Genomic DNA, 12,533 nt, shown 5'->3' with positions numbered 1-12,533 from the left:
AAGCACTGCACATACATGTCTACCCATATATAAGCTGATAAACAAGCCACATTTTGCTGATTACCATGGTAATTACCGATATAATTAAACATTGCAATACAAATGCATTTTAGACCAACTGGCCACCTCTTACCACCCTCCAACCACTTCTTACCACCCTCCAACCGCCACCCCTAACCATCACCGATGGTCCCATGAGAATTCTTTCTGTTGCTAAGCATTCTCATTGGTGGTGGGTTTTATTTGTTCCTAAGGCTATGCTCACTCTTGTCAGTTGACAATGCGCTTTTCATGCATGCTTGTAGGTGTAAAACCATTTCCAGCCGTATCATACAGCATAATAAGACAAGTGTACACAGTGTATCTGGTAAAAAAAAAACAGCAGCCTGTCCATTTTGTCCCAGACTGAATGCATTGCAGGCATATGTGTTGCAAAGGCAGAGAAAGAATGTTGCAAATCACCCTGACTCTAAATAGTGTACTGATTAAGGGCTCTGCCACTGACATAGGTGACCTGGGTTTTGAATCTTGGCTCTTAGGCCCCGTTTACACTTAATCAGTTGCTCTCAGTTATAACTGAAAGAAAACTGATTTTCAAAGTAATGCCCATGTTTTCCTATGGCACCTTTCTCACTTAAAGAAAACCTGAACTGAAAATTAAAAGTCAAAATAAACATACACAGGTCATACTTACCTCCCATGTAGTCTACTCCTCAATCACTTTCTCCTCTCCCGCGTCCTGTTTGTCCACTGTGATCAAGGGAATTCTCAGTCCTCCATTTTGAAAATGGCCATTACCCCATAACAGCTTTTTGGTCAGCACACTGTTAAACTGTAACATCGTCCACTTGAGCAATAGGGAAACATGAACATTACCGGGCACATCAGTTGTCTACTCAGCTATAACTGACAGCAACTGATATATAACTGACAGCAACTGATATATTTCAGTTCTGACAAAATGTTGTCAGAACTGGAAGGGATCATTGTCAGAAGAAAATGGTGAGCTTCTGAGAGGAACTGATGGCAAGGTAACTATTTAATGTTCATTTGAAGTTACCTCATGTGTTTATTTTAAATAATTGTACTCAGTACAGGTTCCCTTTAACATGTTTTTACTGAAATCTTTTACACAATGCACTGTTATGGAAAAAACGCCTACCAACGCGTACTAACGCACACCAACTGATTAAGTGTAAATGGGCCCTAAGGCCCCTTTTACACTTGATCAGTTGGTATGCGTTAGTATGCTTTAGTGCGCGTTGGTTCACATTTTTTCCATAGCAGTGCATTGGGAAGAAGATTTTAGTTAAAACGCGTTAAGTGTAAAAGAGGGCATAGGGAAACATGGGCATTACTTTGAAAATCAGTTTTCTTTCAGTTATAACTCAGAGCAACTGATTAAGTGTAAAAAGACCCTTGCTGTTTAGTAGGAGACCTTGGGCAAAACTCCCTAACACTGCTACTGCCTATAGAGCGCGCCCGAGTGGCTGCAGCTCTGGCGCCTTGAGTTCTCCAGGAGATATCTAAGTAGCAGCTTGATCTGCAGTAGAATGCAGCAGATTATGGCATGAACTTGCTTAATAATTGCATCTTTCTGAAATAAGTCTTTACTGTAATTCACCTAGTATTCAATTTATCCTTTTTTCCTGTTGTGTAGAACTGTAAGTTAAGATAAACTACTGGAACATTAATTCTCTTATCTGGCGTTGAGACTGCCTACTGTTGAAGGGATACCCAATAATGCGTATTAGGTGTATTGGTATTTATGTCAGATCCAGCCATTTTCTCATTTCACTGTTGAATTTAGAGAGGAGTTGACTGGTAGCAAGGCATTATCATATATTCACTTTAGAGAAATGTAATGTATTATTGACTTTGCATAACTCCTTACAGAATAGTATTGAACAGAGTAAGTGTGTCTGCTGCACTGAGCGGCCACGTGTGATGGGATCCTTGGAGCGTTTTCCAATCTGTGAAAAATGGACAATGCCTTTAATCAGACTCAGTGTCAGGAACGGTTATGTAACTTAGCCCGTGCCGTCAGTTTAATTAAAGAGAAAGCTGCTGCCTTCATGTTTGTGAGCATTAGGATGTATTGTTTAATGATTTATAATTGCATTTTGCAATAAGTGTCCCTTTTCAAATTAAATTTCCCAGAGTTACAGATTTATGCTTTGTGCGCCCCAAGAAATCTGAACACAGCCAGTTACATATGGTCTAGCTGGATTATTTTCACTTGAGCATTACGCTGTCAGAATTCATAGCATTGATGGGGAAATGATTAAATGGGAACGCCGCTTAAATTAGGGAAAATGATACATTTTTATACAAGCTATTTTGTAAATCATCATTATTACACATTAGGAAAAATGAATTGGAGCAGTTAAAGGTAGCACGGCCAAAAATGGGTGCCTGCAATGGGCTACTGGTAGAGGATTGGGGTTATTGGTTGCCCGGGGGAGAGTTATTACTTGCCCAGGGGGGGAGAGTTATTGCCCTGGGGGGAGGGTTATTAGTTGCCAGGGGGAGGGTTATTGCCCTGGGGGGTGAGTTGTTATTTGCCAGGGGGAGGGTTATTGCCCTGGGGGAGGGTTATTAGTTGCCAAGGGGAGGGTTATTAGTTGCCAGGGGGAGGGTTATTGCCCTGGGGGGAGGGTTATTAGTTGCCTGGGGGGAGGGTTATTAGTTGCCAGGGGAGGGTTATTAGTTGCCCTGGGAGGGAGGGTTATTAGTTGCCTAGGGGGAAGGTTACGTGTGAGAGTAGGGATCGGTTGAAATATTGCTGATATTTCGCTATTTTAATCATCAATTACCAATATTCTACTACTGCAATAAAGCGCTCATTTACCAGTTTGTTTGTTTCTTGCTTAAATTAGCGCGTTGTGTTTTCAAATGTATGCTAGTGAATAAATATTTGCAATGAAAACTCAATAAAAATGTATTGAGTAAAAGGAATAATAAATAAGAACAGCATATAGAAATAATGAGTGAAGGTACCCTCTTGGTCACATTTTCCCACGTTGACGTGTCCCCTAAGATGAGGAGATCAGGGAGATACTAATTTTGCAGACCCTAATGCAGATTTTGTTATAAAATGCAGGTAGATTGAATTTGGACCAATTTGCAGTAAATGAATGGAAACATTTGGTGATTGTTGATCACCTCTAGTCACCATGGTCTGATGGCCTCCATTCTTTCATGCTCACAGAATTCTCTGACATCCCTTGATGATTCCAACTACTCCTTCATATTATTACGTGTGTACTACTGTACTCACGTACCAGGGATAGCTACAAATTCTATATTGCTTTCTACATTAATCATCCACTGATTAAGTCAACAAAGCATACCGGGACATTTTCTGGCACCTGATACTTACAGGAAATTTGCAGGCGATAAGCTATTTTCTCAATTTTGAAAAGTTTTTAAGTAAGATGGGCAGATGCGACATTGGAGACAATGATCTATAACTATACTGAAGCGTATTTGACCTGGAGGAAATGGTTATTTTCCCTTCAAATTGTTTCCAATTGATTTAACGTATGGATATAACTGTTTTCACTGTACATACAGTAAACAATATGTGGTATACCCTTTTTTAGCTGGTCAGGCTGATGTACTGTAGCACAATAGAGCCACAATATGCTTGTTTTTTTTTTCAGGTGGTGTTTAACACAAATTAAAAAAAAGCATCTAATTACTTCCCATAAACCGATTACCATTGTTTTCATTGATATCCTAGTATGACTGCACCCTCCCCTTTGTTCCCTGATTGATTGAGTTAATTTGTAAACATGTAATGCTCTTTGTGTAACGTTTACCATTTTTTCACTTATAAACTAAGAAAATCTAATTTTGTGAATTACTGTATGTGTATGACTGTTTAACCCTATGATCAAATAAATGTGTTCTGGTCAGTAAGGTTTATGTACTAGTTCACAGTGCTCAGCTGCGTTGCAGAAAAATTCTGCATGTCAACACGCTGACCATACAATTCTATGGGCCTGTTCACAGTACTGCGTTGTAATTGATGCCATTATTCTAACTCACTGCATGCAGACTTTGTATTGAAGTCTTTTGCTTAGTACACACAATGCAATTTAACATCTGATTAACGGGATTCAGACAATTATTTCCAACATGTCCAGTCTGGTTCTGATCGATAATGGGAATGATTTTCTGAAGTTACCATAGGAAAATCAATCCCGTTATCGAGCCGGAGCAGTTTGGTCATGTACACATGATACAACTTCCCATCAGATGACCCGTCGATCGGACAAGTAATTGAATTGTGTGTACCTAGTACATGTCCAGTCTCCATGGCAGTTCACACTCATTATAACACATTATAATGTGTGCATTATTTATTTATTGTATTTATAAAGTGCCAACATATTACGCAGCGCTGTACATTAGTTAAGGTTACAGACAATATTTAGGGGTGACATACAGCAATAAGACAATACAGGAATACATGCAAACGAGACCACGCAGCACAGTATGAGTACAAAGTAATGCTTAGATTAGGAGATTGGGCAAGTAGAGTTCACTCAGATCCATGGGATGGGTGCACAGTAATGGAGGTGCGTGATCAAGTAGGAGACATAAGGAGGAGGACCCTGCCCGAGGCTTACAGTCTAGAGGGTTATGCAACTGAAGACTGTGAACCTAGCCTCAAGGTCCAGTCATTTTTAAACTGACTGTTTTTTTTTTCCTAAGGGGATCTATAGAGACTGGTCAGGTGGGTGGGAAGTATTTGATTGGACAAAAGTGTACAGATTGGCTGCTGGCAGACTAGTGGCTGAAACAATCCCAAACAGTATTTTCGGTTATCTTTGTATGCTGTCTGTACAGTATTTAGAAAACCACCAAAGATGGTGTCTTTGCATATGCCCCTCTTTCAGGACCCTACCCCACATCATCAATCTGAGCTTATAATTCCTATTTATGGGCAGCATGCCAATTGAAAAGCATTTTAAGATTTATTCCACTGAACTATATACCGTATTTACTCGCATACAAGCCACATTTTTGACCCCCAAAAAGGGGGACAAAAGTTGGGGGGTCGGCATGTTGGTCCACAGTCCCCCCCCCCCCCCCCCCCCTGGTCCGCGGGTCCCCCGCTCCCCCCACGGCCGCCGCTGCTATTACCTGCCCGCATCTTCTATTCCCCTCTCCGTGCTTGTAAACATTCACAGCAGCGCGCCCGGCGCTGCTACTGTGACGAGGCAGGAAAGAGCGCGGCTTCCTGTTACTATGGGAACCGCTCTTTCCTGGTTCTCGCCACTCGTCACAGTAGCAGCGCCGGGCGCGCTGCTGTGAATGTTTACAAGCACGGAGAGGGGAATAGACGATGCTGGCAGGTAATAGCAGCGGCGGCGGCCGTGGGGGGAGCAGGGGACCCGCCGACCAGCTAGCTATATTAAGCGCTATACTGAGCACTATACTAGCTAAACTGGGGCACATTACTAGCTATACTGAGCACTATACTAGCTATACTGAGCACTATACTAGCTATACTGAGCACTATACTAGCTAAACTGGGCACTATACTAGCTAAACTGGGGCACTATACTAGCTATACTGGACACTATACTAGCTATACTGGGGCATTACCTACCTATACTGGGCACTTTACTAACTATACCGGGACACACTAGGGGAATAAGGCGGCCAGCATTTCCTACCCCCGGCTTATATGGGGGTCAATCATTTTCCCCTGGTTTTTCAGGTAAAAGTTGGGGGGTCGGCTTATATGCGAGTATATACGGTACATTTTTTTTCTCTTGTGAAAGGAATGTCCTGCCAAAAATGATAACCGAGCTTAACAATCTGTGCCTCCATTTTGCTTGGCAGTAGAAACCTTTGCTTGTGTTTATAAAATAGATGTTTAATGACTATGTAATATTTAAGTATATTTTCTCTTTTTTTTAGAATCTGGAGAAGGTGTTTGTCGAGTTTAACCACCAAGAACTCTTGGAGTTTTACAACAAGGTAAGGATTGATGAATCTTCTGTGTTACATTTGGGAAATTTACAGATGTGCAATATTCTTATTAATATGCATTTATTTTTGTAATATCAAAAACTTTATTCAACCAAAACAAATGTTTGGTAGATGCTGGGGTGTTAACCCCCTAATGGTTCTTCTGTCTCTCTGGAACATCAGCGATGAGATATTTATGGTCCTACTCTCTTTGTAGAACTGTTTATTTTATCACTAGCAAGAGTGTGTCTCCTGTTTGGACACCGTAGATTTATGATGTATGGAAGGTGCAGATAAAACAGGATGAAAGACAACTAAGTGAGCAAGGACCATATGCAATTAACTTGTACTCCAAGTTTTCAGCACTTTTCAACTGAAAAAATGTTTTGAGTATTTTCTTGCTTTCTGGTGGCTTAAAATGTATTTTAGTGACTAGTTTAAAAATATCATCTAGAAGAAAATTCTGGAGAAAAAGTTGATTGCTTATGGGCCCAAGTGCGCACAGATTGGATCCACTCAGTGGAGAATCATAGCTTGCCCTACCATTAAGCCATATGTCAAAAAGCTTGCTGCATATGAACATTTCAGCATTTGGACATTATGGGGTAAACTTAAAATGTGTCTGATGATAGTCGCATATAGTTAGCTCAAGGATGGGCTAGAGTTCCAGCCCCCCATAAGTAACTCGTAAGCAATACATTTTGTTTATCACATTACAATTGTTACTGTAATTACTATGCCTACCAATTCTATATTATGTACCGATGTCTACAGCAGGCCTTTTCAACCAGGGTTCCTTGAGTACTCTGCAGGGAAGTATGGTAGGGAACGCACTATAATAGGGGGTACTGTAAAAAGAAGCACTAAATTGTGGGTCAGAATAATAATGAGCACATTAATAAAAAAGCACTAGAATAAGGAGAAATAATGAAGGACACTGTAATAGGGGATAGTGCCATAAACCGCTATACCAGCTAGACCATGCCAGGGGTTCCTTGAGATTCAAAAATTACTTGCAGGGGTTCCTTGGGATCCAAAAAGTATTTGCAAGGTTCCTCCAGGGTTAAAGGTTGAGAAAGGCTGGGTGTCGACAGCGCGGCTGTGATTAATGGGGTCTCACAGCGCGCGGGGGGGCTTTGGAGGAAGTTACATAGCAACAGAGGCTGGGCTCTATAGGCAGACCCAGCCTCTGTATGGGGATTGCGATGTAAGAACCCCGCCTCGGGTTCTCTTTAACAATATTAGTAGTAATAATAATTGGTATATTAGTTGTCAGAAATGCAAGGTTTATATCCACTAGACATCATGGAAGGATTGAATAGTTTTAAACTAAAATATCCTTTTACATACATTTGTCTCAAAGAAAGAACATCCATTGACTGGTGATTGTATCCCAATGTGTAGTGTACTGAGCAGCTTTCTTTAACTACGGCTGCTATCCCGGTGTAAAATTGTCTCTGTAAGCTAATGGAAGGTCAAAAATAATAACAGAATGAATGCCTTGCTATTCACTGTATTTGCTAACATTCAACCATACATTGCTTTAAATAGTTCCGTTGTTGTCCATGGAAATTATGCTCGTAGATTGTGCGTTTAATTTTCATCTTTAGAAAAAGCCTTAATTTACCTCGCTGTGCACAGAAGATTAAGCACAATCAAAGCTGATTTTTTTCCCCAGTGCCGCTCAGCCTCCACTATAGTGCCAAATGAGAAATCGTAATTTGCCATTATAAAAAACAGGTGTTCGGCTCTCTGGCATCTTGAATTTACGCTTTTAAATGAAATGGCTTTTTATGAAAGCGATACGAGATCCTTGTTACTTTTTTTTTTTAAATAACTTTGTTAGTAAATTTAATATGTGTATTGTCAATACCGTATTGCATTATCTGCATGTAAATAATCCTCATATATAAAATCTCCTCCTCTCCTTCTTCTTTAATAGCTTGAGACCATCCAAGCACAGCTGGATTCCCTTACGTGATGTCTTAAAGATGGGTTCTTCCACTGCACTCCTGCCACCTCATTATTTTGTATAGAAGATAGATTGCCAAGCTGTGTTTGTTAAAGGAATCAATGGGCTGCTTCCTGTAAAATTATATGGCTTATCTCCTCTTAGACTAGCAACATTAGCCGAGGGAGATCATTGTAAAGAATGCCGAGAGTCTAATTGACTTTTTTGCTGGATTCTGTGAATACAAGGTATATTATGAATCCTCTTAATAGCGCAGGAGACAGTAATGATCTTTCCATGCTCCACGTAGCGTTCACCATATTGCTAATAAAAAGAAATTATACGCATTTCTATCACCCATATATAGCATAATATTGGTCCAAAAGTAAATCATTACATTTCACCTTTCTCAAAACCTTTTAGCGAGCTTCATAGAATAAAAACAGGAGATGGACATAATATACTTTGAACAAAATGAGCAATGGATAATATTTACAGTCACATTAGTCTGTTTTCTGCTCAATGGAAAATGTTAATTATATATGATGGCCATTTCCTTTACAATCACCTACAACTTGCCACTGACATACAACAATGTGGTTCTGATTTGCTAAGGTTTTGTGGCTTGAGAATTTAAATGTACCAAAAATAAATCCTGAATTTGTTGAAGAAAAAATTCCCCATTAGTTGCTAAGTGTTTGCAAACTTCAGGTGTGTTATAGTTAGTAGACCAAGGTGAGGGAACACCAGACCAGGGAAGTTTCAAATACATCCAAGTGTATCACCTGCTTTGAGAAATGTTGTGCTAAATACTAAACCTAAAGTTCTTACAGCAAGTGTGTGCAGTGACTGTAACCACTGGCAATAGCATAACTACTGTGTTTCCCCTAAAGTAAGACATTCCCTGAGAATAAGCCCTAGCAGGAATTCCTAGCATGCTTTAAATATAAGCCCTCCCCCGAATGTAAGCCCTAGCAGCAGCCCACATGACACCAGCAAGTCACGCTCAATACAAAACCTGGATACAGGAGAGCAGCAGTGTAATGTGAGTTCTACAGTCGTGTATATGTGTCAGGCAATTTGTGTTTTTTGTTGGAGCCAGCCCTTCTGATCTGTCATGATAAGCATCGGCAGCCCTTCACCTCTTCAACTTTTTGCAGGACACACAGCTTATCCTATCATAGCTCTGTGGAGCCTGACAGAGTTCTCTGTCTGCAAGAAATAGACCCACATAATCAGCAGAATCACAGAATCAGTTTCTTGTGAGAGCCAATATCTGCAAACCACAATCTCTGTGCATGCTGCTTGTGTTTCAGCATGGCATGCAGTATATACATTTTGTATAGGAAAACTACCAACGTTTCCCCCAAAAATAAGACATCCTCCGAAAACAAGCCCTAGCACATCTTTTGGAGCAAACATTAATATAAGACAGTGTCTTATTTTCAGGGACACGCGGTATATCTCCACAAAGGGGGGGCTAAATGGGCCCACCTCTCTCTTCCTCTCCTATCTGAATAGGCATAGATTTGCAGCAGAAGACTAATACCTTCACCAGTGGCACCAGATCCTCTTGTTCTCTCTTCAGTGCAGCCTGTTAGCATCTCCCAATGTTGCATTTGAGAACCTATGTAGGAGCACTGCAAAACACTGACTGGCTGCAGTGGAGGGAGGATGAGAAGATGCGGCACCACCGGGGCAGGTATGAGTCTTCTGCTGCAATCTCTGCAAGTTCAAATAGGAGAGATAGGTATGCCCCCCCCCACACACACGCACCTTGATGATGATGATAATACTAACCACTTCAGGTGGTGGGGGGGGAACAGGGCCAGATTTACCATAAGGCACTGTAGGCACGAGCCTACAGGCATCTGATGATGAACGGCTCACTCCCCTCCGAAGTGCCTCCCTACTTCCCTATACAAAGTCCTGATGAGAGTAAGTAAGCATTTACTCAACCCGCTCTAGGCATTCCACTCACAGGATCTCCCTTCAGTCAGTGGCAACTCTAGCTACCTAATACTTGGGGGCACCTCTAGCTACATAATATTGAGAGTACTTCTGGCTACTGCGGTAAATCTAGACCTACAGGCGGGTGTTTTTTTTACACTTACCACACCTTTTGGGGGGTGGGGTAGGTGGGACCATTAATTATACTAGCCACATGTACTGGTGGGAAGGGGATGCTATTTATATATAACCAGGGGAATATATATATATATATATATATATATATATAGAGAGAGAGAGAGAGAGAGAGAGAGAGAGAGAGAGAGAGAGAGAGAGAGAGAGAGAGAGATCTTTACATACACACACATACAGTGTATGTGTGTGTGTATATATATATATATATGTATATATGTATGTATGTATATATATATATATATATATATATATATATATATATATATATATATATATATATATATATATATATATATATATATATATATAATGTATTATAGGAGTGATCTTTACACTAGCCTTACACATAAGGGAGGTGGGAGGATCAGATGGGGGTAATTATTGGCAATTGCTATAGGTGTTTGAGCTCCAGCCAAAATGTAAAAAAACAAACATGAGATCCATGTTAAACCATCTTTTCCAGTAAAACATTTTATTTTGTTCATTCACTTTGTAATAATTCACACAACATTGCTATACTACTCAGTCAGATCAGTGACCTCACTTTTCTCTATTACGGTTAACAAATCTATCTTGTTGTCCGGTCCATTTATGGACAAATAATATTTTCAGCCTTGCTTTTTGAAATCGGGAAGAATTTAAAAAAAAAAGATGATGATTATGATGTCCATAAACTCTGAACTCCCTCTGAGTGGTTGCATTAAATCTAGGCCACCATAACTGTTGTCATAAAATGTGCAAAAGGAGATTGTGAGAATACTTTGTAAACTGAATATTATAAAAATGTTAGCACGAGTTCTGTGATACAGAGTCTAGGCTTAGCTAAAATAGTGGTGTCATTTAAGGGTTTTTCATTATTTTGCTATTTTGAAATGCTTCTGCTATATCACACACAAGAATTATTGGAAGAAGACACTGAGGGCCTGATTCACAAAGCGGTGCAAAGTGTTTGCACGCCAGTGAAAAGCCCTGTATCACGCCTAAACTCAGTTTAGGCATGATAAGAAGAAACTCGCGCGAATTTTCCGCGCGCAATCGCGCTTCGCGCGCTACGCTGATTAAGCCCTATGGGACTTTGCGTGCGGGGGATTTTGCGCGCGATAATCAGCACAAAGCGGTGCTAACTCAGCGGTGCAAAGGTTATCATGCCTAAAGTCTTTTAGGCGTGATAACTGAGTTATCACCACTTTGTGAATCAAGCCCTAAATGTGTCCAAGGACGGGAATCTCAGACTACTCACACTCTTGAAAGGGTATTTGATTGAGGAAATAAGAAAACCTCTCCTGTGAGAAAGCCGAGGAGAAAAGCTGAGGTGGTAATAAGAGGATTGTAATCTAAAGGTGGCCACACACTCACACAGTCCTCCTCTGTTTTAGGCAGGTTCAATATTTTGATTGTTTGACGGAAGCTTCCTAATTCCTCCAAAGCAGAACAATATATTTAATAAGTTTGAGGACAAAATGGATCAAGAACAACTCAAAATCTCATAGGAATCGGAGGTGGGTGACATTACAGCAGAGGTTTTGTTTTGAATCAATATAGATTCATGCATAATGATTGGTTGGATGGAATATCACCATGTTTCTAATCTGTTTCTCTCTTGGAAACAAAGTATGGTGCATCATTCATTTATGGTGCATCATTCATTACCTTGTAGTCAGTATTCAGATTAGGGAATGACACTCATGAATAGGATTCGCCTGCCACGTGGCAGAGAGTGATCAGCTTATGATTTCCATCGTGGCTTCATTAAAAAATGCAATGAAGTAATATTTCACTTTCGTTTTATGTATAATATAGAACCAATATTTCTAGATTTCAAAAATGGAAAACAAAAACTCGATATTTTTCAGTCACCACTTCTTTATAATCATACTTTTTTTACATACGTTGTTGCTTAAAAGACGTTTTCCTATCCACCTAAAACTAAAATGTATATCTTGGTCTACTTAAATTGTCTTACTTGAATATAGCTTCTCGGCTAGACATCCCCTTTAAGTGAAAATAAACTGATGAGATAAACAATTGTATCTATCCTCCAAGTCATAAAAATTACTTTTAGATATCCCGCAGTCTTACATTCTGATTAAAAATGTAAAAAGTAGATTTATTGTTTGTCTCAACTCACTAAACAGTCTGTTCCATGTGTAATGTTAATATTTGTAACATTTTTAATTTGCAAGGAAAATATAAAGTACTTTCACATAGACATGTCTGAGGTGAATGTTAGCCATTATCTGTTATCCATGTAATATTCATTCTTCATCACTTGACTATTCCACTAATTGAAATATATTAACGTGTCGTTGTTTTGGGCTTTTGGAGAAAGCTCCTAATCAATGGATTTACTGTACATTGCATAGTATCCAGTTGTTACCAGGAATCACATTAACAGTGAATGTCCCAAAGGCCTGTGTTGTGGAATAAAGTGGCAGTGGAAACCCATGGC

The 12,533-nt window shown here is 39.9% G+C and overlaps 1 protein-coding gene across 2 annotated transcripts in view; it reads left to right on the top strand.

Moving 5' to 3' along the window:
• The window catches only part of COMMD10 (COMM domain containing 10), a 528,807-nt gene extending 518,590 nt beyond the window's left edge, over positions 1 to 10,217 (top strand). The window contains exons 6-7 of one of the 2 annotated variants that reach the window (XM_068247179.1): positions 5,938 to 5,997; positions 7,931 to 10,217. In XM_068247179.1, coding sequence (XP_068103280.1) covers positions 5,938 to 5,997; positions 7,931 to 7,969 — 99 coding nt within the window. In that variant the 3' untranslated portion in view covers positions 7,970 to 10,217. The remainder of the gene's footprint in view (positions 1 to 5,937; positions 5,998 to 7,930) is intronic. The other variant, XM_068247168.1, reaches the window with a different exon arrangement.
• Positions 10,218 to 12,533: the final 2,316 nt, after the last annotated feature.

Source organism: Hyperolius riggenbachi, chromosome 1 (genome assembly GCF_040937935.1).
Source record: "Hyperolius riggenbachi isolate aHypRig1 chromosome 1, aHypRig1.pri, whole genome shotgun sequence".
In the NCBI taxonomy this organism is placed as follows: Eukaryota; Metazoa; Chordata; class Amphibia; order Anura; family Hyperoliidae; genus Hyperolius; species Hyperolius riggenbachi.
This window is presented reverse-complemented; position numbering and strand designations above follow the sequence as displayed.